At 54.3% G+C, this 26,966-nt stretch overlaps 2 protein-coding genes across 5 annotated transcripts; one reads left to right on the top strand and one right to left on the bottom strand.

Moving 5' to 3' along the window:
* Nucleotides 1-3,529: 3,529 nt before the first annotated feature.
* GCHFR (GTP cyclohydrolase I feedback regulator) lies at nucleotides 3,530-10,000 on the top strand. The gene is made up of 3 exons (XM_069857193.1): nucleotides 3,530-3,621; nucleotides 6,313-6,407; nucleotides 9,056-10,000. The coding sequence occupies exons 1-3, from the start codon at nucleotides 3,586-3,588 to the stop codon at nucleotides 9,180-9,182; spliced, it is 258 nt and encodes an 85-aa protein (XP_069713294.1). The 5' UTR covers nucleotides 3,530-3,585; the 3' UTR covers nucleotides 9,183-10,000.
* A 147-nt stretch (nucleotides 10,001-10,147) lies between these two features.
* Nucleotides 10,148-26,249, bottom strand: DNAJC17 (DnaJ heat shock protein family (Hsp40) member C17). Of its 4 annotated transcripts, none has more exons than XM_069857187.1 (11): nucleotides 26,141-26,249; nucleotides 24,493-24,562; nucleotides 23,290-23,348; nucleotides 21,918-22,005; nucleotides 21,404-21,486; nucleotides 20,861-20,957; nucleotides 20,367-20,416; nucleotides 19,774-19,851; nucleotides 19,029-19,109; nucleotides 18,107-18,235; nucleotides 10,148-10,376 (listed from the first exon to the last, which is right to left on the bottom strand). In XM_069857187.1, the coding sequence occupies exons 1-11, from the start codon at nucleotides 26,216-26,218 to the stop codon at nucleotides 10,254-10,256; spliced, it is 936 nt and encodes a 311-aa protein (XP_069713288.1). In that variant the 5' UTR covers nucleotides 26,219-26,249; the 3' UTR covers nucleotides 10,148-10,253. The 4 variants fall into 4 exon arrangements, with proteins under 4 accessions (XP_069713288.1, XP_069713289.1, XP_069713292.1 ...); XM_069857188.1 differs by lacking the exon at nucleotides 10,148-10,376 and adding an exon at nucleotides 13,437-13,572; XM_069857191.1 differs by lacking the exon at nucleotides 10,148-10,376 and adding an exon at nucleotides 17,613-17,858.
* Between the last annotated feature and the right edge of the window lie 717 nt (nucleotides 26,250-26,966).

Raw genomic sequence — 26,966 nt, 5'->3', positions numbered from 1 at the left:
GGGCGGGGTCAGAGCCCGGAGGGGGCGGGGCCCGAACGGCAGGTGGGCGGGGCCATGAGATGGCGGGATCGTGAGGGAGCCCGGGAGAGGGGGCGGAGCCACGAGACAGGGGGCGGAGCCATTTGGAGTCCTGAAAGCGGGGGCGGAGCCAAACTGGGGAAGGGGCGTGGCCATGAGGGGGCGTGACCAATGAGATAAGGCTGGGTTCAGCGAGGGGCGGGGTCAAGATGAGGGGGCGGGGCTACGAGGGGTGGGCGGGGCTATAAAAGGCGGTGACATGTGAGGGGCGGGGCATGGTCCCAGCCCAGAAGCCACCCGAGTCCCTGGGCTGCACCCAGAGCCGTGGGAGCAGCAGGGAGGGAGGGGATCCTGCCCCTCTGCTCCGCTCGGGGAGACCCACCTGGAGCCCCGAGTCCAGCTCTGGATCCTCAGCAGAGGGAGGACACGGAGCTGCTGGAGCGAGTGCAGAGGAGGCCACGGAGATGATCCGAGGGCTGGAGAACCTCCTGTACGAGGAGAGAGTTGGGGTTGTTGAGCCTTGAGAAGAGAAGGCTGCGGGGAGACCTTAGAGCAGCTTCCAGGGCTGAAAGGGGCTCCAGGAAAGCTGGGGAGGGGCTCTGGATCAGGGAGGGCAGGGACAAGACGAGATGAATGATTTTGAGCTGAAAGAGGGAAGACTGAGATGAGATCTTGGGGAGAAATGTTTTTCTGTGAAGGTGGCCCAGGCTGCCCAGAGCAGGGGTGGCTGCCCCATCCCTGGACGGGTTCAAGGCCAGCTTGGATGGGGCTTGGGGCTCTTCACCCACTGTCACCCTGTCCCTGTCCTCTCCACCTGGTGAGTGACAAACCCTTCCCACAGGCAGCGAGGGAGCTGCTCTGTTTCTCTGTGTGGTGATGACGTCCAGCCCCGCCACCCAGGCTCTGCGGATATTAAAGATGGTATCTGGGCACCCTGCATCCCTGCCGCGGCTTGTCCCTCCCGCTGGGCTTTAATGAAAGTGATAAAACCCAGCTTTGGGAAAGAAATAATTTCTGTGCAGACACGGTGCTTTGCTCTTTTCCTTTAACCCCTTTATACCAGCGGAAAACAACCATGTGCTGGTGGGTAATTGGATCCGAAATCCCCATCGGATTTGATGTTCTTTTTGCCTCAAAACATGCCAGCCCTGCAAACGCCCCCCGATTGCGCACGTCATCGTCATTAGATGGTTGTGCAAGAGCCACCGGGATGGCAGCTGGGGCAACAGGCTGACAGCGCCCTGGGCATTTCATAGAATCGTGGATTAGATTGGGTTGGAAGTGGGCATGGACCAGGAGAAGATCATCCAGTTCCAAAAGCCCATCCAGTCCCACTCCTGCCATGGGCAGGGACACCTCCCACTGGATCAGGGGCTCCAAGCCCCATCCAACCTGGCCTGGAACCCCTCCAGGGATGGGGCAGCCACGACAGGAAAGGCCAAATAATCAGCCTGAGCCTTTGGAGTTTGATTTTATTCTGTTCTACAGTAAATGCAGCGACTGTGCTGAGGTAGTTACACTGCTTCTGCCTTCCCCAGATCTCTGGCTTGTCCATCACCTCCGTGTCCATCATCTCCTAGTCCCTCACTTCTCTCTCCATCTTCTCCTGGTCTATCACCTCCCTGTCCATCATTTTCTGTAAGAAACTGCTATTTCAGCATTCTGAAGACCAGAAATGTCTTTTTCTAGACCAGCCCGAGGATCGGGGAGGTGATTCCTGCTGGAGCCAAACAGCCTCTGGCTTTCGTTTATCTGAGTTCCTGCGGGGTGTCCAAGCCGCTGCTCCAGTTTCTCTCCGGCTGCTCGGAGCCAGAGGGGCAGCACCCCCTTTCCGATGCTGGATGGCACCGCAGAGACATCTCACACCGTGTTTTACAGCCGCCACTGCCGGGCTGGCTCCCAGAGTTCCGTATCTCATCAGGAAATGCATTTCCAAAACATCGTGTGCAGGCTCTGATCTCATTTTCCTCTCTCATTTCCCTCCAGCCTCCCAAGAAAGAGCCAAAGTGACCAGCGAGCGCCAGGCAGGCGCCATGCAGAGGACCCTGCCCGCTGCTGCCTTTAATTCATGGATGGATCGAGGTTCTGGGGTTCTTATCTGCATTTTTTGTGGATGGGATGGTTGTCACCGACCACGCTCACCCTGCTGAGGTCCAAAAGGGTGAAGGGGCTGAAGAACAGGGGTTCTGAGAGGCAGCTGAGGGACCTGGGGCTGTTTAACCTGGAGAAAAGGAGGCTGAGGGGAGACCTCATCACTGTCTGCAGCTCCTGGAAAAGAGGTTGTGGAGAGAAGGGAGCTGGGCTCTTCTCCCAAGTGACAGGGGACAGGACGAGAGGGAATGGCCTCAAGTTGCACCAGAGCGGGTTTAGATTGGAGATCAGGAGACATTTCTTCATGGAAAGTGTTCTCAGGCCCTGGCAGAGGCTGCCCAGGGCGGTGGTGGAGTCTCCAGCCCTGGAGGGGTTTAAAAGCCGGGCAGACAAGGTGCTCAGGGTTGGACTTGATGATCTCAAAGGAAAATGTTCCCTTTCTCCCCATTGGGGTTAATCAGTAACGGGGGTGGCTCAGGGTCACGCAGCCCAGCCAGGCTCTTGGCTCTCAGCAGCAGCCTCTGCATCCTCCCGGTCATTCATTTCTGAAGTTCATTAGCAAAATTAGGAACTGATTACAGTCCTTCGTCTCCCTGTCCATCATTTCCCTGTTCGCTGTCTCTCCTGGTCCTTCATCTCCCTGTCTCTGATCTCCCTGTCCATCAACTCGTGGTTCGTCGCCTCCTCCCTCACCTCCTTGTCCCTCACCTCCCTCTCCATCACCTCCTTATCCCTCTCCCTCATCTCCTGCTCCTTTTTGTCCCTCTCCATCACCCCCTTGTCCCTCTCCTCCCTCTCCATAATTTCCTGCTCCCTTTCCTCTGTCTCCATCACCTCCCTGTCCTTCTTCTCCCTGCCCTCCATCTCCCTGCCCCTTCTCCTCCCTCTCCATCACCTCCTTGTCTATCACCTTCCTCTCCTTCTTCTCTTGCTCCCCCTCATCTCTCACCATCATCTCCTGATCCTGCCTCTCCCTGCCCTCCACCTCCCTCTCCAACCCCTCCTGGTCCCTGGTCCCTCTCCCCCTTCTCCTCTCCCTGTTCTCCATCCCCTCTTGGTCCCTCTCCCCCTCTCCATCCCCTCCCTCTCCCCTCTCCCCCTCTCCATCCCCTCCTGGTCCCTCTCCCCTCTCTCCATCCCCTCTTGGTCCCTCTCCATCCCCTCCCGGTCCCTCTCCCCTCTCTCCATCCCCTCTTGGTCCCTCTCCATCCCCTCCCGGTCCCTCTCCTCTCTCTCCATTCCCTCCTGGCCGCTCTCCATCCCCTCCCTCTCCTCTCTCCCCCCTCTCCATCCCCTCTCAGTCCCTCTCCATCCCCTCTCAGTCCCTCTCCATCCCCTCTCCCCCTCTTCATCCCCTCCCTCTCCCCTCTCCCCCCTCTCCATCCCCTCCCGGTCCCTCTCCTCTCTCCGCCCCCGCTGTCCTTTCTCCTCCCCCGGGCCCGGGGCGGGTCGGGCTGCGGTGTTGGAGCTTTGGCGATGCCGTACGTGCTCATCAGCACCCAGATCCGCATGGTGAGCCCGGGGGGACCTGGGGGAGCGCCTCTGGGGGGATGCCCTGCGGATTTGGGGACGGACAGGCTGTGTCCCAGCTGCTGGAGTGAGTGGTCTGGAGCTCTGGGGGGATGCTCTGCGGATTTGGGGATGGACAAGCTGCGTCCCCGCGGCTGGAGTGAGGTGTCCGGGATGCAGGGTGGATGCTCTGCGGATTTGAGGGTCCCAGCCATGGACAAGCTGTGTCCCAACTACTGGAGTGAAGTGTCTGGGGCTCTAGAGGGATGCTCTGCAGGTTTGGGGATGGACAACCTGTGTCCCAGCTGCTGGAGTGAGGGATCCGGAGCTCAGGGGGAGTGCTCTGCGGATTTGGGGACCCCCAGCATGGGTAACCTGTGTCCCAGCTGCAGGAATGAGGTGTCCGGGGCTCTGAGGGGATGCCCTGCGGACCTGGAGAGGTTTAAAAGCCGGACAGACGAGGTGCTCAGCGACCTGGTTCAGTAGCGGACAGGGACGGTTGGACTCACTGGTCTCAAAGGTCTTTTCCAACCAAAGGATTCTGTGCTTAAAAACCTCCCCTCCTGAACAGCGAGGAACGCAACCAGGGGAACTTGTTGTGGGAGCCCACGGGCGTCAAAGAAACTCATCTCTGGGTTGTCCTCACTCTAAGTTTTCTCTATCCCCTGAAGAACCGTTCCAGGGTGGCACCTGCAGCCGGGGGCGAAGGGGAGGGCGCCGCTGCCCGCTGAGCAGCTCCTGGGATCTCCGGCTGAGCCCAGGGCTCGTTATTCTCCTATAAATACAGAAAGGAAGCGTCGCTTCCTAACGATTGCAGCACCCGCAGCCCCGAGCGGCTCGGCCAGGGCGGTGGGAGCAGGCAGACGCGGGTCTGCCCGGGTTCTCCTCCTTCTCCCAGCACTGAGGGGCACCCCGCGTGTGGAAGGCGAAACGGGGCGATGCGGTTTTGCGATAGGAAGGGGGTGACGGGGAATAAAGCAGCTCAGGGAGCTGGCAGGAGGCTGGGGGAAAGTGCTGCTGCTGTTGATGTCCCATTCCATGCACATCTAGGATTGAGGGAGCAGGGAATTGAGAACGAGGATGTGGGGGGCTGCTGGCAGAGGTGTTTGGCGTCGTAGAATGGTTTGAGTTGGAAGGGACCTTAAAGATCATCTAATTGAAGCACCCGCCATGGGCAGGGACACCTCCCGCTGGATCAGGGGCTCCACGCCCCATCCAACCTGGCCTTGGACACCTCCAGGGATGAAATTCCTCCTCATGTCTGGTCTAAATCTCCTCCCTTCCAATTTAAAGCCATTCTCCTCATCCCATCACCCCAAGCCTTTGCACAGAGCCCCTCCCGGGCTTTCTCGGAGCCCCCTGCCTGGGTTGGGTGGTCGGTGATGGGCTGGGATGCAGGAGGTGCCCGGCAGGGTGGGCTTTGTTATCACCCCTCAGCTTGTTTCCCTTCCGGAGCTTCGGGAACTCTGCTCTCTAAGCCAGGCAAAGCAAACATTTCCCAGCTGAAAGCTGGCGTCGAGCCGCGGCTGCAAACAGCCCGTCCTGACCTCGTGGCAGGGATGGACTTTGGTGCTTTGGGCTGGGGCAGGGACGAGGGACCCCCGCGATGTCCCCGTGGGGCTGCAGCGGAGCAGGGGAGGCTTTTCCTCTGCTTCGTTTTCTGCCTCTTCCAGCTCTGCAGGCAGCGCCGTGTTCACAGCGCTCGCTGAGGGGCTGGACCAGCAGTGGTGGAAAAGGGTTCCTGGCTGGGTGATGAGCTTCAGGCTCATCCCTTACACGCATCCAAAGCAGCGTGGCCAGCGCGCAGGGAGGGGGTTCTGCCCCTCTGTTCCTCTCTTGTGAGACCTCACCTGGAGTCCCGTGTCCAGTTCTGGAGTCCTCAACATAAGGAGGAGATGGAGCTGTTGGAATGGGCCCAGAGGCTACAAGGATGATGTGAGGGCTGGAGAACCTCCCGTACGAGGACAGGCTGAGAGAGTTGGGGTTGTTCAGCCTGGAGAAGAGAAGGCTGTGGGGGGACCTTAGAGCAGATTCCACTACCTGAAGGGGCTACGAGAAAGCTGGGGAGGGGCTGTTCACAAAGGCTTGTGGTGATAGGACTGGGGGCAATGGGGATAAACTGGAGAGGGGCAGAGTTAGACTGGACGTAAGGAGGAATTTCTTCACCATGAGGGTGGGGAGGCCCTGGCCCAGGCTGCCCAGAGCAGGGGTGGCTGCCCCATCCCTGGAGGGGTTCAAGGCCAGGTTGGATGGGGCTTGGAGCCCCTGATCCAGTGGGAGGTGTCCCTGCCCATGACAGGGGTGGGACTGGATGGGCTGTGAGGTCCCTTCCAACCCAAACTGTTCTATGCTCTCTGGCTGGCCTGGGGATGCTCATTCCGTAGCGAATCACACGGATGTGCTGGTTTTGCTGGGTGAGGCTCTGAGCGGCACCTCACTGCTGTCCTAGAGACTTGCCGGTGGTGGATCCCAGAGGGCCAGAGGCACCATGGGCTCAGCCAGCAGGTGGCCCTCCAGGAGCAAAGCCACCCAGGTCCTCTCAGAACAACTCCCTTCCCAGTGAAGCTCTTCCCAGTGAAGCTCTTCCCAGGGAAGCTCTTCCCAGCGAAGCCCTCTCCAGCGCGGTGCTGGGCACTGGGGAGGCTCGGCTGTGCTGGCAGACGCCGCTCACCGCTCCTTTGCCTTTCCCTGCAGGAGGTCGGTCCCACCATGGTGGGAGACGAGCATTCGGATCCCAGCCTGATGAGCTTCCTGGGGGCCACGAAGAGGAACATGCTGGGGAACCACTTGTAAGTCCCCCTCTGCGACATTTCACGCCCTCCCCTCTCCTTATTTTCCCAAGAAAACATGGAACATTTTCACTCCTCATGTTCCCCACGGCACCTTCCAGCTGCACAGTTAATCCCAGGATGAGTTTGATGTTGAAAAGGCACGTGTGTGTCCTTGCCCGTGCGTGACAGTGCTCACCCACGGAAACCCTGCCAGGTATTTGATGATGAAATCATCAAAGCTGCTTAGAGCAGCTTCTAGGACTGAAAGGGGCTCCAGGAAAGCTGGGGAGGGGCTCTGGATCAGGGAGGGCAGGGATGGGATGAAGGGAATGGTTTGGAGCTGAATGAGGGGAGTCTGAGGTGAGATTTTAGGCAGCAATGTTTTGCCCTGGCCCAGGTTGCCCAGAGCAGTGGTGGCTGCCCCATCGCTGGGGGTGTTGAAGGCCAGGTTGGAGCACTTTGGGCTCCCTCTGTACCCAGGGTCGCTCCCCTCTCTCCCTGCCACACGCCTTCCCCATTTGCGCTTGAGCAACAGGGAGAGGAGAAACCAACCAGGCTGGAATGCGGCTGCCAACACCCCAAGAGGCTGCACGCCAGCACACGGAGCCAAACCCCGACCTGGCACGGGAGCTCCTGGATTTGCACCACGGCCGAGCAGGTTTCCCATCACCCGCTTCACTGGCAGCACGCTCAGCTGCAAATCTCACCCTTCCCGGGGCACCGTGGTCCTGAAATCCTTCCACAGGACTTAGGAAGGAGCCTGGAGGAAGGTCTAAGCAGTATGGACCTGCTGGGGTGTTGTAATATCCAGGTGAAGTACTTTAATTGCCTCTAATTGGAGAGCACGGATCCTGTTGGGCAGCTCTGCCTGGGCTCCTGCGGATACCCCATCATCACGTTCCAGCAGCCGCCAGCGCAGGCTCTGCCGCTGCCCCCGGGCATCGGGGCTCTGGCAAGGGGGGACCTGGGCTCTGCCCCAGCCTGCGCGCTTCTGGTACCAAAAATCAACACCCTGAGCCTTGGCTGCTGTGGAAAGCAGGTTTCTGCTGGTCCACCAGGTGGAGGTGGACGGCTGCAGGGTCCCCAGCATCTCCTGTTCCATAAACGCTCTCAGCACTGCTTGGTCTGAAATGAAAACCTCCCCTGGTGGAGCTTGAGGCCATTCCCTCTCGTCCTGTCCCCTGTTCCTTGGGAGAAGAGCCCAGCTCCCTCCTCTCCACAACCTCCTCTCAGGGAGTTGCAGAGAGCAATGAGGTCTCCCCTCAGCCTCCTCTTCTCCAGGCTGAACCCCCCCAGCTCTCTCAGCCGCTCCTCTTCTTCTCCAGCCCCTTCCCCAGCTCCATTCTCTTCTCTGGACTTGCTCCAGAGCCTCAACATCCTTCTTGTGCTGCTCCATCCCCATCCAGACCAGTTTCATGCGCAGACAGCAGCGTGTCTGACCCGCACTGCGTGCACCCCTTTGTTTCACTCCAGCTGTTTGAAGCCCTGGGCTACTCAGTTTTCCTTCTGCTCTGAGCTCGGCCACTCAGTTTTAGGTTCCTGCCAACCACCCCTGCTTGGCTCCTTCCTCCGCATAATAGGAATAATATTTACCGCTCCAACGTGTGGATGTGAAGGGCAGGGGCCAAGCCTCCTGGAGAAAGCATAAAGTTCAAAGACATTTGTAATAACAGGCATTATCTCCCCACCGCAGCCGCAATTACAGCAAAGCGCAGCCTGGCTTGGGAGAGCGGAAAAAAGCTTCACGTCTCGGTGTTGATCCACGCTTTAAAGGCATTCAACTCTATTAATATTTTGCAATCTGAGCATGAGCGGCTTTGGAAATGTTTTTGGGTCGCTTTGTATTGTGATTAGTAGGAAAATCAGGGCAGGCTTTGCTAAGGTGCCCGAACGAGATCACCAGGGATCTTGGAGCCCGTCATTACCGGCTTATCTGGCCCGGTGAGTCACGGAGGAGCTGAGGTGCCACGCGGCTCATCCCGTCTGCCGAGTAAACACGGCATCCCAAGGGATGGGACAGAGGAACAGAAAGGGTGCGAACCCCACAGAGAAGGTCGCTCTGGGCTTCAGCCCCATTACAGCCTGCCCGGTCCCACTCTCCCATCACCGTTCTAGAGATCTTAGGAAGAAATTCTTCACAACGAGGGCAGGGAGGCCCTGGCCCAGGCTGCCCAGAGCAGTGGGGGCTGCCCCATCCCTGGAGGGGTTCCAGGCCAGGTTGGATGGGGCTTGGAGCCCCTGACCCAGTGGGAGGTGTTGGAACTGGATGGGCTTTGAGGTCTCTCCCAACCCAACCCATTCCATGATTCTATTCCATGATTCTATTCCATGATTCTCCTCTGCTTTGCAGAGGTGCTCCTCCTTCTCCATGAATTCCCTGCTGGGAACACTGGGAACAGCCCAGTCTCAGCACGTGGCTTTAACAACCAGGCCCCAAGCCACGTTTCAGCTGAACACGACCACTCTGTTTTGGAGAGGCTCCTTGGTTTGGGAGCTGTGGGTTTGTCTTTCCCCGCCAGGTTAACCGAGACGTCACCTCGCACAGCCAGATGTGGTCACTGCTGCATCCTACACGGGTTTAAGAGTGAGGCAGAGTCACTTCCACAAGCGAATTCTGGTCTCTTCCCTCCCCACCTCACCTAATTTCTCCTCTTCCCTGCTTGCAGCTGGGAGTACTACGTGAACGACGCCCCGCGGGTTGTCCTGAACAAGCTGGAGAGCTGCGGGTACCGGGTGGTCAGCATGACGGGCGTGGGCCAGACGCTGGTGTGGTGCCTCCACAAGGAACAGTGAGGGAGACTCCGGTGCTCCTCCTGGCCAAGATCCTGGAGGGACTCAAACCACGCAGCACCGACAGCAAATCCTTCCCTTTAATTCCTTTCTGTCCCAGACTCCAGGCGCTCGGGTGCAGGGGGAGGAGCGGCATAGAGAGAAAAGTGACCCAACGTCAACTCCCAGCCCGGCTGTTTCACGAGCCCAGAGGGAGGAATAAGCCCAGCCAGATGAAATCATGGCTCCGTCCCCGCGAATGCAGCAGCCTGGCGAACGCCACCTCTTTACATTTGAATTATCTCCTGTTTAGCACGCGTGGAGGAAGGTCAAACAAAACCTGTTTGCCTGTTCCTCGGGGCTGCCCTTGGGAGACAGGCACTGAGCTCCGGGCACTCCTTCTCCCGGTCCATGGGGTCAGGGAGGGGAGGCCACGCACAGATCGCACGCTCTCCCGTCCCTGAAATGGAAGCAAGAGCTGCTGAATCCACCCAGAGCTCTCTGAGAATCCCTCCTGCAGCAGCAGAGCAGGTTCCTCTCCCAAAGGGGGTTGCTGCCAGCAGCACCGTCAGGCTCTCGGCCCCGAGCGAGCCATTCCACACAGCACGACGCTCCCCGGACAGCGCAGAAAGATCTTGTCAGCATTCCGGGTACGGGCTCTGTCATCTGAAGAGCAGCGGCTGCAACGCGGGGGCGGCTGGGACTGCGCATCCATCCTGCCAGGGGGGTAACACCAATAAAACATCTCTCTGAAGAGACCGATGTCTGTCTGTGGCTTCTTTTAAAGCCTTCTGGATCCCCAGCTCCCAAACAAGCTGTTGGGAACGAACAGCAGCTCCCAGGCTCGGTGTTCGGATAGCACCTCTCAGCCCCTGTCCTCGGTAACTGCTCCGGGGACACAGGCTGAGGCCGATACCCTCGCTCTGAAGCTGATGCAGCATTTTTTCCCCCCTGCTCTGGAAAGGGATAAGAGCTGCGCTCACTACGAGTTTGTATTCCTACCACAGTTCTAAAAAAACAGTTTATTGACTTAATTTAAGAAACAGCTCTGGAAATGCAGAGCGATGGGGCGGGGAGAATCCATACTGGCTCGTGCTAGGTGCGAGACTCTTCCTCCTCTTCCCGCTTGAGCTGCTCGATCAGCTGCTGCCTCTCTGCCGCCTGGCGCAGCCGCATCATCACCAGGCTCTCGTAATCCCGTTCCGAGACCACCGATGCCTGGGAGGAGAAAACAAAGCAACTTGTCACGGGCAGGGTAAACCTTCCATGAACCACCCTCAGCACGGGCCCGTTCGAGTCAGGAAGGTGGCTCAGAGCAGCACGACCCCGGAGAAAGGAGGAAAGGTGCAAAATGTGCCCAGCCTGCAGAAACAGCCTCCTCGTAACGGCGTTACTAACGAGAGTGGGGCAGACAGGGAGCTGGAATTACCCTCCCGCTGCTGCTATTCCCTGCTCACAGAAGGGGGATGAGAAGCGCGGCTCGCCCCGCTGTACCTGGTTATTGTGGGAGGACAAGCTCGCTCTGCAAGCACAACCCAAAATCCAGCCTACACCTCATCCGTTACAAATGCCATAAAAAAGCCAGTCAAAGCTTTCTGTGGTTTAGTCATGGAAGCAGCTGCAGAAACTCCCCCCCAGGTGCATTCCCAAACCTGACACAAGAGCATTTCAGCTCTCGAAAGCTCTTGGAACCCTGTGGTGGCAACTGTCACGTCAAGCGGTGGCTGCAGACTCTACCTAAGAGACGTAGGCAGCACTGACAGCTGCTGTCGCGGGGGAAAGCGGAGACTCTGGCGCTCTGCTTTCCAAGCCTTCAAATATCAGTAGGTGGCCTTGCTATTTCAGATGTATTCAAAGCTCTGCAGTGCTTGGAAACATCCACCCAGTTCGTGTGACAGCTCAGGTAGAAATCAAAACATCTTGAGGGAAGGTGAATGGGAAAATCTCACGCTCAGTTTTCTAGGAACTGGAAGTAGTGGTGATTTAAGGATGTCTGAGAGCAGGAAGGAGGAGGCAAGAGAACAGCTAAGACTCTGCATGAAAAGGGGGCACATGTGGATTTGTTATCATAGAATCCTGGAATGGGTTGGGTTGGAAGGGACCTCAAAGCCCATCCAGTCCCACCCCTGCCATGGGCAGGGACACCTCCCACTGGATCAGGGGCTCCAAGCCCCATCCAACCTGGCCTTGAACCCCTCCAGGGATGGGGCAGCCACCCCTGCTCTGGGCAACCTGGACCAGGGCCTCCCCACTCTCACAGTGAAGACTTTCTTCCTCATGTCCAATCTAAATCTTTCCCCTTCCCATTTAAAGCTGTTCCCTCTTGTCCTGTCCCTGCCCTCCCTGATCCAGAGCCCCTCCCCAGCTTTCCTGCAGCCCCTTTCAGCCCTGGAAGCTGCTCTACAGTCTCCCCACAGCCCTCTCTTCTCCAGGCTGAATAACGCCAGCTCTCTCAGCCTGGAGGTTCTCCAGCCCTCGGATCATCTCCGTGGCCTCCTCTGCACTTGCTCCAGCAGCTCCATGTCCTCCCTGTGCTGAGGATCCAGAACTGGACTCGGGGCTCCAGGTGGGTCTCCCCGAGCGGAGCAGAGGGGCAGGATCCCCTCCCTCACTGCCCAAGACATGGCTGGTTTCTGGGCTGTGAACGAGCATTGCCGGCTCCTGTTGAGCTTCTCCACCCTAGAACCACCAGTCCTTCTCCTCAGGGCTGCTCCCAACGATGTCCTCCAGCTTGTATTGAAACTGCAAACTGCCCTGAGCCAGGTGTAGGACCTTGCACTTGGCCTTGTTGAACCTCACGAGGTTCACACAGTCCCAGTTCTCCTGCTTCTCATGCATCAGTGAAGTGGTTCCTCCAGCTGCAATGAGGGCAAGGCAGAAGCCCACAAGATGAGAAACTCAGACAAGGAAATTAAGAGACTAATATGCCATAATTGGCATTTGGATGGATGAAATAACCTTTCAGTGCTGCACAGCATGGATTTTGACGGTGCCTGAGAAGGCACTAGATCGTACCAGAGGCAGAACAAAGCTTCTGCAAAGCTCCTGTCCACCAACCACACGCTCACTGCCATTCGCTCGGCGAATGGAGCAGCCAGCCTGAGCCTCATGCAGATGAATCACCTGTACAAACCGGAATCACCGCCTCACGCTCTGGATTTACATTTAAAACAGACAAGAGATGATCCCTAGCCTCATTTGGGAGCTGGGCTCATGGAAGAAGCCACCAGAACTGGCAGAAGGGCGAGCACCAAGAGGAGAACCGGCCAGAGCCAAGGTGGGCCATGAGTGGGTACTGGTGTTGCTGGTTCTCAGGCGATGCGGGTGCCTCGGAGGGGGCTCGTTGTCTCCACAGAGCTGAGTGTGGGCCGATGCTTCGCCGCTCTCCACACCTACTTCCTGCAATCCTGGCAATTACCAGTAGTGTCAAACCCAGTTCCTGACGTGGCTGACTCAGCAAGGGCTTGGCTCACAACAAACGCACACGCACAAGAGCTGCAGCCTGGGAAGCAGCGACAGGAGGCTCATGAAGAGAAGGAGGCATCGGGGATTTTTAGCATTCCGGGTCCCACCTGGATGAATTGTCCCTGGATTTGCTTCTTCTGACGTCCCAGCATACTAGTGAACGTGGTGCTTGCCGCTCTCCAAGAGCTTCTGCAGGTTCTCCTCGCCGCCCGCTGGACCCGGGTGCCGCTCCAACACAGCGTAAGTCTATTTTGCATCCAATTTTCCTAACGTTTGCCTTTTACATCTGCGTTTTGTTGCTTTTTAAATTCCATTTGACTGCGTCTCCTTGCTTTCCCTCAACGCGACTGAGTCACCGTCTCCCTTCCCAGCCACCCACTGAGATTTTTATACCGTGGCCCTCACCATGAAGGTGCCTGGTTACCATGGCACCACAGTGCCCTTCTGTTCTAGATGCTGGATTGAGTCTGTTCTCATGGTGACTGTGCCTTCGCTGTTCCTCACCAGCTTGTTTCTGCAGCACACATTTAATAAGCTCAGACACTGCCGTTCCTTCTCCACGATAGACAAGAGACTCCTTAACATCTAAGCCAGGCCGTAACACGGGGACGTAGCGTGAAGTTTGCCTTTCCTGCAATACCAGCCTCTCTGTTTTCCTTCCAGCTACGGGAACGGGGGAGGAAGAGGTTGTTCCGGTTGTGTGGCTCGCTGCTCATCCCGCAACTTAAGCCCAACGCCCGACTGCGAAGAGTCAGCAGTTTCCTTCTTCTCGCTGCCTCCCATCAGCATGGATACCTGGCGGAGAGGGTCCATCAAGTCCACCACGTTCTTCAGACGTTTCTCACTTAGGAGACACAAAAAGCTGGGCAACCAAGTCATCATCTTGAACCAGAACAGCCACACTCTGGACAGTGACGGACAGTGCCAGAAGAGGGAATGCCTGAGGGAACTGAAGGACAAGTCCGATTACCTGTCCTGTCAGAGCGAGCAGAACCTGGCCAAGGCACAGGCACCTCCCAAGCCTCCCCGGCTGTACCTGGACAGTTCCAGCTGCCCCAACATCATCGATCGCACCGATTCCCACTCCGACATCTCCTTTTCTGGTGCTGCTCATCAATACCACAAAGCCACCCAAACCCAGTTCCACAAGGACCAGGCTACAGACTGCGGCACCTCAGAGCTGGGCTCCCAGAACGGCACCGCGCTCTCTGACCTATCCGATCCCTTCCTGTCCTTCAAAGTGGATTTAGGGCTATCGCTTCTCGAGGATGTTCTGCAGACCCTCAGGAAACAGAACCCCAGAGATTACGCCATTTGAAGGTATTTCTCATTTAACACGGCGCCTTCACTCACTGCCGCTGCCAGTTTCGGTGTTCCCAGCGGGATACTGCAGCATTCCCGTTGTGCGTGGCCTGTTTTGCTGTTCTCGCCCTACCCAGACTGTCCTTGTCCTTGCCAAGGAGCCCTCTGGAGCAGAGCTCCGTGCTCAGACGACAGCACCGTCTGCTGGAACCTTGCGGGCAAGTTCCCGTTCTCCACACTGGGAATCTCCCACCCTTGACTGTGCACCTCCTCCTCACAGAAGAACGGCACCGTTTGGTTAAAGACTTGTTATTTTGGGGCCGCGGAACACGGACAGAGAGGGACACGGCACACACTGCGTGGAGAAGCAGGCAGCTTGCGAGGATCCAGCAGCATCACACCTCAAAGCCATAGCTACAGCGAGGGTCAAGAGCCAGAAACTGGCGTTTGTTTCTTCTCCCACCCTGTCTGGACATAAAAAACCAAAGCGGTTCCTCTTTTTTTATGTCCTTGTGGGTTTCTTCTCCCCCAGCTCAAGTGCAGTTGGCACTCCCAGCCTGGAAAGAGGTAAGCGCCCATGTAGGCTTGTAATGCAGCATCACAACTTTATTTATCCTACTGGGAGGAGAAGGGATTTCTGTGGATGCTGCTGCACGAAGCATGCGCTGATCTATCAGCTGTACAGATATGGAAGAATAAATGTCTCTGTGACTGGAAGCGTCTGGTTGCCTCATTTCATTGGTAGCGAGCCAGAAAGATGCTGGGCACCCAGAGCAGAGGTCTGTAGCGACCAAGATCCATCCTCTCTGGCACTTTGGGTTTTCTGAGGGAGGGAAGCAGCCTGGCTCTGCTTTTCCAGGCTGGAAGTAGGAGGGAATTGCTGGTACTGGATCTCAGCCTGAGGAGAGAGCGCACAGCTCAGGTCAGGAGCCAGTGTTAAAAGGCTCGGTTCTCCATGCACGAGCTGGACACTGGGAAGCGCTTTGCCAGGCTGAGAACGGGCAGTATCGGAGCAAGGTGCTAACAGGGCACCGCAGAAACCACGGACTCACCCAGTCTTAGCTCTTTCGTAGCCAGATTAGATACTAGGGCTCTTAAAAAATGAAACAATAAAGACTCCATGCACCTAGTTAGTTATAAGCTGTGGACGTCAACTACAGCAAAGAGCACAGACGTTTGAGAAGGCACAGACGGCTCAAATCTGCTAGATTCACATCAGGCTGTAAAGTCAGATAATATGAAACAGACTCTGTGAAACCTCAAAGGAGCTTAAAAAAGATGCAGGAGCGCCAGACAGGCAGCTTCTCTCAGTGCTTTAGTTTGGCTGAGCAAATGGCCCCAGGTGACTGAGGAGCAGTCGGGGAGATGCCACCGCTCAAGGTGCCATGAAAACCTTCCCAGAGCGAGTGCTTCGTGCTGTCAATAGTGGTAAAACATGCTCTTCCCAGCACTGCACGGCTGCTATGTGCTCTGAACCACCCCGAGCTGCAGCAATCAAAGAGCCACTGCTCTGCAATACCCCAGTGCAGCACTGGCCAGTCCACAGCTTCTGTAATTCAAGCATAACGTGCCTGCCGGCCTCCAGCAGCTCACTGGGAGCTGCTGGACACCTGCAACCATTGCTGGAGAAGAAAACGAGCCAACCAGGACTACGGAGGCAAGTCTCTTGCAACTTACTCCCTCCTTGCAGCACGATTTTCCCATAATGAGCCTTGCTTGGATGAGTAGTGAGCGCGTTGCCATGAGAACGCTGCAGGGCTTCGGCTGCTTTTCGAGGCAGAGCGGGGAAGGAGCTGCATTTGCACACAGCAGCAGCGAAGGTGGGGGCGGATTCAGACAAAAATAGGAACGCCTCGGATGGAGCAGCAAATGGGAAGTGAGGGCAGCTTAAATCAGAATGAGATTAGCGCAGCTTGAAAGCAAGAATGTGGACCCCAATGGCTGTGAAGCCAGACTGGGTATGGGAGGGTGAGGCAGGGAGCAGGTTGAGGCGGTGGCAAAAGATACCTGAAAGAGCTCATTTTGCATAGTCTAGAGCCGAGGACAAAATACAGCACTCTACAGCTCCCAGAAAGCAGGTTGTAGCGAGGTGGGTGCTGATCTCTTCAACCAAGTAAGAAGCAATAGGATGAGAGGAAATAGCCTCAAGCTGTGCCAGGGGAGCACTCAGCTATGAGTGAGCTCTTCAGAGCCAGCTCACATTCTGTGCTAGCAAGAGCTCATCGGATCACTGAGGTTGGAAAAGACCTCCAAGATCATAGAGTCCGACCGCGGATACTCAAATAAACTGGCCTGGATTCTGCTTCTTTGCCCAATTTGCCTTCTAACACCTGGCCACCTCTGCGAACTTGGGTCTGCAGGACCCTCACTGGTTCTCCACTGAGCACAGAGACCTGCCTGGCTCCCAGGCTCTGAAGCTCCAGCCACCTCTTCCTGACATTCCAGGATATGCTGCTCTGGCCAGGCTGTTCAGACAAAGGATACACATCTTGAGTGAAAACATACAACCCTAAACAAATTCAGGGTAGCAACAAGGCATTCTGATGTATAAATGCATCCACGCAGGGGGACGGAGACGCAGACGCGGACCAAGGGCGCCTGTAAGCAGGAGGCAGGAGTCCTCTCAGCAATTAGATCCTTTTGATCTCTGTTCCCCAGGGAAGAAGGAGAGGGGAATAAGTATCAGATGGAACTTGAACTGAAACTTAACTAACCAGCCAAGGATCTCAGGTCCCTTCAGAGGTGAGGAATTACTAAGGAGACCAGAAGGCACGCAGAGCACAAGATGAATTCTGTGCTGTAGAGCGAAGCGTAAGGTAACACATTCAGAAGAAGGAGATACACCTCGGGGTCCAGAGTGCCAGCAGGAGCTGACAGAGCCAAGGATTTGCTGCAGCATGGCCTGAGGCTGGATTCTGTGCTTTTACCACCAGATGTTACTGCCTTCCATGTGTTTTGTCAGTGGAATACGTGGGTTTGTCAAGAGCGATAGCTTCAGAGGGATTATCTGGTGAAATAAAGAGGGAGCAGCTAGAAGTTAACAAACACTGAATCACAGAATGGTTTTGGATGGAAAAGACCTTTAAGATCATCGAGTCCAACCATCGATCCAGTCCTGCTAAGTCTGCCACCAGCCCATGTCCTGAAGGACAACAACTACTCATCTTTTAAACACCTTCAGGGACAGGGACTCAATCACCACCCTGGGCAGCCTCTGCCAGTGCGTGAGAACCCCTTCTGTGAAGAAACTCCTCCTCATGTCCTACTTAAACCTCCCCTGGTGCAACTTGAGGCCATTTCCCCTTGTCCTGTCACAGGAAGAAGAGTCCAGCACCCACCACACCACAACCTCCTTTCCAGGAGCTGCAGAGAGCGATAAGGACTCCCCTCAGTCTGCTTTTCTTCAGGCTCAACAGCCCCAGCTCCCTCTCATACGGCTTGTGCTCTAAACCCTTCTCCAGCTCCATTCCCTTCTCTGGACACGCTCCAGCCCCTCAATGTCCTTCTCGGAGTGAGGGGCCCAAAACTGAACCCAGGAATCAAGGTGTGGCCTCACCAGAGCTGAGGCCAAGGGAACGATCCCTTCCCTGCTCCTGCTGGCCACACTATTCCTGATGCGGGTCAGGATGCCACTGGCCTTGCACTCAAAGCAACCACATTGGTAGAGACGAACCAAAAGAGAAAAGAACATCTCTCCAAGGATATTTAATTCAATACTGGTCTCTCTTCCCTCCTGTAGCCCCTAAGAAGACGCAGAACTTTCATCCTCCTGTGAATGCAGCGAATAACCCAGTCTCTCTAAAGAAATCTTCTACAGTCCCACTGCCACCAGTTCTCAGCCAGAGGATCCCCACAGTCTAAGTACATTAGAAAGAATTCTAGAAGGACGGCATTGGAGGCTTCGGGTTGAGCAAGGAACATCCTTGGTTTTTACTTGGAAAAGAGCAAGTGAGATTGTGCGAGGATCTCACCATCCAAAGTTTGTGTTCTCACTGTGCTGCTGCTCAGGCAAAAGGTCCTTTAAAAACACTCCTGCTTTAGCATAAAAAGGTTCAGGGAAAGCCAGGCTGCTTTTCAGCTCTGCTGGGCATCAACGTGTCTTACCAGACATGTAAAGCACACTGATAAATTCAGGTTGCCATAGAAACAGATTTAAATAACAGCAGCCCGCGTCTCCTTACCTGTGAGGTCCTGGGCTGAGTGGTGCTGTCGGGAGGGACCATGCTGGGATGGCTCCGGGGCTGCCCCTCCAGCCAGGAAATCTTTAGAGGATTATTTGTCAGGCCAACTTCGTTCTTCACAGCCATCTCCTGCCAACAAAAACCATCCATCCATCACCAAGCTGAACGTCAGACCCCAAACAGTCACAGGTCACCAGCAATCATTCTGGAATCCCAAGGGTAAAAAGGAGATGGAGCTGGTGGAACGGCTCCAGAGGAGGCCCCAGAGATGATCCAAGGGCTGGAGCACCTCCTGTATGAGGCCAGGCTGAGAGAGTTGGGGTTGTTCAGCCTGGAGAAGAGAAAGCTGCGGGGAGATCTTAGAGCAGCTTCCTGCCAGTGCTTTTGATAACTAGGTCAGACAGTTCTGGGGGTTTTGATTATTGGCTATAGGAGCGAAAGATCTGGTGACAAAGAAAAGACTCTTGCACAGTGTGAATTCAAGCTGATGGAACCACTAAGAGTAACCGGTGATTTCTGTTCCCACAGCCACCTGAATTATTAGAACTCACAGGGAGTCAGGAGGTTTTGATTTCTTTTAAACTGTAAACGCCTGCTATAACATCCAAAGCTAATTAAGCCCATCTCCACAATGGGTAATTCAGTTCCAGTTGGAGCCGATTAAACAGCTCAGCACCTGCTCCTTAAAGCAGTGTCTCTTTCCTCAGCTTTTTACCTGCACAGCCTGCTCGTCTATGTGCCTGATCTGCTCCAGGTTTGCGCCTCCAGCTTTGCCACTCCCTTCATGCATCAAGACTCTCATTACTCTTCTCCACTGCCTTAATGACAGGGCAGTGTCTCGAGGCTGCCAGGCTGCTCGCCCTTCCCTTCCACAACCCCCTCCTTGCCAACTCCCCAGATCTAGGGTCTCCAATAGACTTACAGCAGCCTTAACCGTAGCGAATTCCACGACCGCGCTCCCAGTCCTCCTGCTCGAGATCACCAAATTGAGCACATCACCGTACTGGTAGGACAGAGGCAGAAAAAAATGTTAATTACAGACCCAGAGGAGAAAGCGAGTTCCTCTATGGAACCAACGCGGAGAAAACGTGTGCACAGACACCAGGTTTGAGCAGTTGCTCTTCCTCCTTCACGTGACACTTCCACTGATCCCAACCTGTCATGATTTCTGTCCCTTCAGGAAAGAATTCTGGGGAGGCACGGAGCAAGTTTCCTTCCAGCAAGCCCCAGTGCAAGAGAGCTGCACAGCTCAGAGTCAGAGCTACAGGCCACTTCCATGCAGGGGAAATAAAGGCCGCATGCTGGGATTAATCAGATCAGACGCTTCTCTGTTCCAGTCTCTGAACTCCCACAGAAGCTAATGGGCTTTAAAAGTGCAGCAGAACCAGAGCTGGCTGTTTTATACAGGGCACAAACCATTCCGTGGGAAGGGCCTGCAGCTGCTCAGTTTGAGCAGGAGTTCCTGTCGGGAATGAGGCAGAGCTGCAAGCTGGGGAACAGCTCACGGCTAACGGATCTCTGAAAATGGCACAAGTGAGAGAGCTGGACAACAGAGCAAAAGAAAAGAGCCACTCCAGTTTACACACAGCACCCCAGGATTCACTATCCTTCCTTACACCACCAAGAGCAGGGGAAGATCAAGTAGAGGGAAGAAAGACAGGCAGGACCTTCTGTAGGATCCGCAGCAGAACATCTTCGGAGTATCCCCCTCTCATCTCATCTTCTTTCCCGCATTTCCATTTTAGCTGAGAAATAAACACATCAAGTTAGTTTTGTCCATTTGAACACCCTGTCACACTCAACGAGGCTCCCACCGCCTGCATAGAACTGAGTTTGCTCCTCACTCCCAAACTGACAAGACAGGGATTACAACATCAGACTGTGCAAAGGGAAGGAATCACCGGGGGATTCAAAACGGGGAGAAACACTGCTCACCAAGATAAAAAAAGGTAACACTTGAAAGCACACTAAAAACCAGCTCTATCAGGGTAATAAGTAGATGTTTCCTTGTGCCTCAAGCAGAGACAACTCAATTGCAGGCTCAAAAATCCAGACCAGGCAGCAGAGACGAGGGTGAGGGAGTTTTTTAAAGGCAGTGACAGGAGCTGTTTGTGTGCAGGTTACACACCTGATAGAGGAACTTCACCCCCACTGCACAAAGGGGGCCAGTTCAGCAGAGCCAAGCGTCCCTCCTGTTTTCCAAAGCTGCACAACGTTCTACCAGAGGTCACCAAACCCCAACTTTATAAGGAATTCTTACTTTGAGTTTGGGAGTTACTTTGCCTTCTGCTCCGTTTCTTTCTTGCTGGCCTAAAGAAGGGAAGGGAAAAAGATAGCTAAAGAGCATTTAACATCAAATTCACCCCGAGATCGCACGCATGGCAACATCAAACACATCCGGATTTCCACGAGACTATGTCAGCCCCAAAAGTCTTGTGCAGCGCTACCACCAGGAACTGCAGTGCAGGATGAGCACTGGATGTCAGCGCTCCTCCCTCCTCTTTTGCCGAGACTCGCTATGATCAAGGCTAGAAACAGCGAAGTGAAAATACAGACAGGAGACTTAGAGTTTGGGACGTTCTTCCCTGCAAGGAGCTTGGGCTGGGGGCAACAAATGTGGAAAAATTAAGGGTAGACAAAAAAAAACCAGACAGCATAGCCCAAGAACTTAATCTGGCCCTACAACTAAATGCTTTGTAATGAGGCGCTCTCATTGCAAGGATCTCAGAGTGTTTCACGCTTGTTTGCTCTCACCGTGGATGCGCTGCTCTCTTTCAAGCCGGATCTGTTCTCGGATGAGCCTCTGCTGCTCCTCCAGCTGGCGGGAGCCTTCTTCACGCAGGCGAATTATCTAGGGCAGAGGTAGGAGCAGGGACACCTGAGGGCACGGTTCCATGGCTGGCACACGCCAGCTAAAGACTGCCGAGGAGGACAGCTCTTGTCCGATGCCCATCTCCTGGGACAACCCTCCTGCTGGCTCCCCCCCAACAGCTCCAGCGCTTGTAAAACGACCCTTTGTGTTCCTAGTGACACAGTTCCCATCAGCCAGCACAAAACCAACTGGCTGCCGTTATAGTCTGCTCTGCAATTGAAAAGGGCAGACAAATCAAACCCCAGGGTCTACACGTTTGCCAGACCACTATGAAACCCTCCTGCGCGCCTCTCTTTCAGAACCCATTAATCCGAGGGGCAGAAGGACTGTCCTACAGATTTCTTGCATCCCATCTCATGGTCTCCATTACGATTGTAAAGATTTCTTTTCAAAAGAAGCAGAGAAGTCTAATAATTTATCATTACTTCTTGTTCCAATGATCTCGTTATCCCAACTTCCTCCTCTTCGCTTTCATGGGCCTGGGCTTCTTGTTCTCTGGCTTCAAGATCTGCAGAGAAAGAAACAAAACTCAATCAGTCTGAGGTGAATTTTCGCTGGTGGATGGAAAGGTCACAAACTTGGCTACACCAAGCAGGGTCCTGACTCTGCTGCCTCTCCTCTGCCCAGGCAAATCAACACAGCAGCAGCCTAAACAGCCACCAAACTCCAAACTCCTTTCCAGAGCAGGATCATCCCGAGATAGCAGGCGGTTGGAATGGCATGATCTTTAAGGCCCCTTCCAACCCAAATCATTCTACGATTCTATAATTGTGGGAGGAAATTTTAAATGGCTACTATACATACTGGGCTTAAACAAACTGCAGCCACTGTATGCGCATAGCGGATAAATCAGTGCTGAATTCTAGCAGCAGGAGAAACACAAACACCCAGGTAAAGGAGACTTCAAGCAAAGAGAAAATGAAGTTCTCATTTTATTACCAAGCTTGACTTTCTTTCGCCTCTCATCAAGTTTCTGTGTCCTTTCTGCCGCCTGCTTCTTCGCCTTTCGCACTTTGTCATACGCCGCCTGCCAAAGAGCCAAAACAACGATGTGAAATGACATAAAGCAGGAGAGATATTAAAGCACCGTCAGCAGCGTTTTCTGCTTCTTGCTAGAATTCCTCTCAGAAGTGTTGGAAGTTAACATAAATATCCAGAAAACATGAGGAGAGGCCTGAAAGGGTGAGGAGGTCCACGAATATGCACTGCAAACTGTACTGGAGAGCATGTCTGACCCACCCTAAGAGGAGGGAAGAACGCTTTGGTTTTCTGAACATGCCAAAAGCAGCTTAGGGGGCACCAGTAACAGATCAGGTTTGGTTAAAGAGAAGTTTTATAATGAAAAAAGTCTATTTTATACAAAAGACTTATTCACAGGACAGATGTTTGACTCATGTGAACATATGAGATCAATGAACACCAGAACTCTTTGACAGCAATAACATAGCAACATTCCTTTAGTGCTAAAGACTTAACTGGGGCTAACTGGTATTGTCACTGGCACCTCTTCAACCCACTTGACAATCCTCGAATCAGGGAATTGTTCGGGTTGGAAGCGGCCTCAAAGCCCATCCAGTCCCACCCCTGCCACGAGCAGGGACACCTCCCGCTGGGTCAGGGGCTCCAAGCCCCATCCAGCCTGGCCTTGAACCCCTCCAATCTGTTCACCCACCAGAGAACCCTTCTGTAAAGGGCAGAGCCAGCACAAATCCTCACCTATTACAGGTAGAACAGCGTCATGGGAAAGCATTACTCTTCTTTATAAACTAAAAAAGCTGATATTTTACATTCCTCCATGGGAAGGGTTTGCCAAACGCTTCTTCTTTTGTAAATGAAGCCAATGAGTTATTAGATGCCAAAAGCTTAAATTCCCCCTTGGAGGGGAGATTACAAACTGCCAGTGTTTGAAAGAGGAGTGTTTGATAAGGTTTTGAAACCTTATCAGCTGCAACTTTAATCTGCCTTCTCTCCTGAGTTTACACAGATAGAATTACTAGCTCATGCTTATTTTGTTGTCATTCTTCGCCCCCCACACCCAGATCCCTTTCAGGCCTTGAGCAGCAGGCACTCGGCCACTTCCTCCCGGCAAGAACAGAGCCCAGGCCACACCTGGCAGCCTGCAAAGCCCCTGCAGGACCAGAGATGCTCCTGCAGGACAGAGATGGTGGCTGTGATTCAGCTTTTCTGCTTCCAAGTCCCTTTGCCCCACGGCAAAAAAGGCTTTGAGCCTTAGCGATAACATCTAGACATTATTTATGTGTATTGAAGTGTCAGAGCTTGTGTCCCACCACTGAGGGACGTGGATCCTTACCCTCGCTGCTCCATCTGTCAGCACAGCCAAGGCCTGAGAGAGCTGGTGGAAGATTTCCGCTGGGAATTAGAAGAGAAAAGGGTAAGATGCCGAAAACCACAGCAGCAGCCTGGAGACGAACCAGAAAAGATAATCCCTTATGGAAGAGACCTGCAGGACATCAGAAAGAAGAATCATCTTTCCAAAGCATTTGCACGCCGACCCATAGCCAGGATCTCCTCATGTAAAGGAACATTCATTACATGAATTGAGAGTAAATTAAGAAACAAAACCCAGGACCATTTCATTTCAGCAGAAACCTTGAGAACATGAATTCAACAGAACAGATAGGCATCGCTCAACCTGAGACACACTGTCACAAACAAATCCTCCCTTTCCTAGCAGTAGCTTTTCAGCCCAAGGTTTGAACTTTGCATTTTACATCAACATTACTGATCCTCATCCTGGAAGGCTACACATAAAACCTGCACACACGCACACTTCAAAACACTTCTCAATCCTCTGCAGGTATCGAAGCCCTCAGCTTTCCTCTCATTGCTGCCAAAATCTTGTTTTTCGTGGTAGAAAACTTCTCTCTGTTCTACAGTTATAATGTTCAGTCTATAAAATTGTACCCTATCAAAATGGAAAAGACAAAACACAGGATGATGCTTGCACTGAGGTGTCCTGATGAGCAGCATCCTTTGAATTACGCTGCTGCTCATCGCTGTCCATAGCCACGGAACTCAAAACCAAGGAGCTGCAGAAGCCAGACCTTGCTAACTGAGTTCCACAGAGTCAGGAACTTGGTTTTAATGGACTGGAAAAGGCATTGCCCATAGATATTATAATTTATAAGCTTGGTGTTGGTGTTTCAGCTGTGAGAGGTATGAATTAAAAGAGTGAGCAGGCAGGAAACTCCGGGGACAGCATGGCCAAAGGTCTGGGATTCAAGAACCACGTGGAAGGATTTGGAGAGGTGCAAATATAATGTCAGCACTGACCTAACACTGGTGTCTCTAAACCCAAAATGTTCACATTCAGCTTAAAACAGAGCTAACAGTGATGAAGACAACTTGTAGTCCTGCACATACACACTTCCCATGACATCCAGCCAGGCGATCCCTTAATTCAGGCAAAGACAGACCCAGAGTTAAGCAGAGCCACTTCTAGGAGTGAAAACAAACACGGAGAGTTGTCTGTGCCTGCACAGCCCCATCGTACCTGCTCTGGGATTGTCCGGGTTCTTATCCGGGTGGCAAGTCAGGGCCTTCTGCCGGAACGCTGTCTTCACCTGCAAGAGCCAGAACTGAGGTTTACCGGCCGGTGCCTTTCAGTCTGTGCTGAAAAAAGCAACTTGGGGGGGAAAAACCACTGCAGAAACAAAATATTATGGTTCAGAGGGTTTATTTTGCTGTTAGTTTTGCTTAACTTAAACCACATCTCCTTATCGTGAACAGAAAGCTGTGGTTGGACCAGAATTCATTTCATGACTAGATGTCCTGCAGGCCTGGCAGAAAATAAAGATCATTTTGGAGTGTCGACAGCCCCGTTCCCCCTCGTACTGAACGGTGAAGCAAGGGACCTCCAAGGAGCTCAGTATTCCACCTCCACACAGTGACCTGTCCTTTCCAATCCCACCGTACTGCAAAGATAAAGCACTTCAGCCCAGGATGCTGAGCAGACACATTTTGAACAAATCAAAGCTTTTCAAACTCAAGTTTTCCTTCTGGGTGCATGGTGTTACTGCAGGCAAACCTCACGATGACCAAAGCCAGGGCTGGATCGCAGAGGCAGCTTCCAGCCAGGAGGACACCATGCTCCTTGCAGCTGTAACTTTGGGACAGAGAAAGCACCGTTCCCTGTGGAGCTTGGGGAGGTGAAGAATTTTTAACCAAGGACTGTTTACTCCCTTCAACACTTGGAAACAGACTGACAGCTTCCCGAGTGAAATCACTTGTAACAAGCTGAGCTGCCTTTGTCAGGGACACAACCGCACGCACGAATGGGAGGAATACAAAAGCTCTGTTCAGCTGCCAAGCTGTTCCTGCTGAAGAGAGAGGAATAAGTGGTGGCCTGGCACCACCCCGTGGTCAAAGCTCTTCAAAGGGAAATGTGCAGCTAAAGCCTTGCGGGCTGATCCTACACAAGACTCCTGTTGGAGAGGGAGAAGTCTCCTCCCTGTGCATCAGTCACAACTGTTAGAACAAGCAGTTCTAGGTGGCAAGTTCAGGTGAGGCTTCTCTAAACAGAGAGCTTAATTTACTTTAACAGAATCACTGAATCCTGGAATGGTTTGTGTCGGAAGGGACCTCAAAGCCCAGCCAGTTTCACCCCCTGCCACGGGCAGGGACACCTCCCACGGGATCAGGGGCTCCAAGCCCCATCCAGCCTGGCCTTGAACCCCTCCAGGGATGGGGCAGCCACCCCTGCTCTGGGCAGCCTGGGCCAGGGCCTCCCCACCCTCACAGCAAAACATTTCTCCCTAAGATCTCATCTCAACCTCCCTTCTTGCAGCTCAAAACCCTTTCCCTCATCCTATCCCTGCCCTCTTTGATCCAGAGCCCCTCCCCAGCGTTGCTGGAGCCCCTTTCAGTCCTGGAAGCTGCTCTAAGGTCTCCCTTAGCCTGCTTTTCCCCAGGCTAAACAGCCCCAGCTCCCCCCGCCGCCTCTCCTAACCCTGTTCTCCAGCCCCTTCCCCAGCTCCGTTCCCTTCTCTGGACGCGCTCCAGCCCCTCAACGTCCTTCTTGGGGCGAGAGGCCCAAAAACTTGAACCCAGGGTTCAAGGTGCAACCGCCCAGCTCGCCACGAGGCAGCAGCGACGAGACGGGCCCCGCTGGGCGCGGCCCGCGAGGCTCCCGCGGCGCTGACCTCCCTCTCCGTCGCCTTCTCGCCGATGCCCAGCAGCCCGTACAGATCCAGCTCCAACAGCTCCTGCCCGACCGCCATCTTGGCGAGCGCCGCCTGGGCCCCCTGCCGCGGGGCACGCCGGGAAATGTAGTCCCGAAGCGCTGCCCCGCCGCTCCCTGCAACAGGACCGGGACTACAAATACCAGGATGCACCGCGCGGCACGGCCAGACCCCTCTGCCTAGGTCTAAGATTTCCTTATGAAATTCTATGATTTTATGAAAATTCTTTCCTGCAGCACTGGCAGAGAGATGGACACGTGCTCTTCTGCTTCTCTAAAGATGGAGACAGCTCAAAGAGCTGGGAAACAGAGTGCCTCGCAATGGCTCTGAAGGCAAGCGTGATGGAGTGTTGAGGAATATTAATTCAAAGATAACCAACCCTCCTGGCTGATCTCCAAGGCGCCTTAAAGGTGTCAAACCCCTCAAAGGTGGCCCTGGGCTTCCTCTGGGAGACAAACACAGAATGATAGAATCACCAGGTTGGAAGAGACCCACCGGATCATCGAGTCCAACCGTTCCCATCAGTCACTAACCCATGTCCCTCAGCACCTCGTCCACCCGGCCCTTAAACCCCTCCAGGGAAGGGGACTCAACCCCCTCCCTGGGCAGCCTCGCACACTGCCCAATAACGCTTTCTGTGAAATATTTTTTCCTAATGTCCAGCCTGAACCTCCCCTGGTGGAGCTTGAGGAGAGGCTCCTCCAGGGAATGGTGTGCAGCAAGCAGCTGATCCTGGTGCAAAACATGCTGGGAACAGCACAGAGCCCCTCATGGTTCATATTTTGGA

This window comes from Phaenicophaeus curvirostris, chromosome 5 (genome assembly GCF_032191515.1).
Source record: "Phaenicophaeus curvirostris isolate KB17595 chromosome 5, BPBGC_Pcur_1.0, whole genome shotgun sequence".
NCBI classification, from domain to species: Eukaryota; Metazoa; Chordata; class Aves; order Cuculiformes; family Cuculidae; genus Phaenicophaeus; species Phaenicophaeus curvirostris.
Note: the sequence above shows the minus strand (reverse complement) of the source record. Positions and strands in the feature narration are given on the sequence as shown.

What these genes read in the sequence shown, in the direction of transcription:
- GCHFR (XM_069857193.1), top strand. Translation starts at nt 3,586, where the DNA reads ATGCCGTACGTGCTCATCAGCACCCAGATCCGCATG. An exon ending in TCAGCACCCAGATCCGCATG is followed by an intron (nt 3,622 to 6,312) that starts GTGAGCCCGGGG and finishes CTTTCCCTGCAG; the next exon opens with GAGGTCGGTCCCACCATGGT. An exon ending in AACATGCTGGGGAACCACTT is followed by an intron (nt 6,408 to 9,055) that starts GTAAGTCCCCCT and finishes CCCTGCTTGCAG; the next exon opens with CTGGGAGTACTACGTGAACG.
- DNAJC17 (XM_069857187.1), bottom strand. Translation starts at nt 26,218, where the DNA reads ATGGCGGTCGGGCAGGAGCTGTTGGAGCTGGATCTGTACGGGCTGCTG. An exon ending in TGCTGCGGATCCTACAGAAG is followed by an intron (nt 19,110 to 19,773) that starts GTCCTGCCTGTC and finishes CTGTCCTACCAG; the next exon opens with TACGGTGATGTGCTCAATTT. An exon ending in TCGCTACGGTTAAGGCTGCT is followed by an intron (nt 18,236 to 19,028) that starts GTAAGTCTATTG and finishes TTTTGTTGGCAG; the next exon opens with GAGATGGCTGTGAAGAACGA.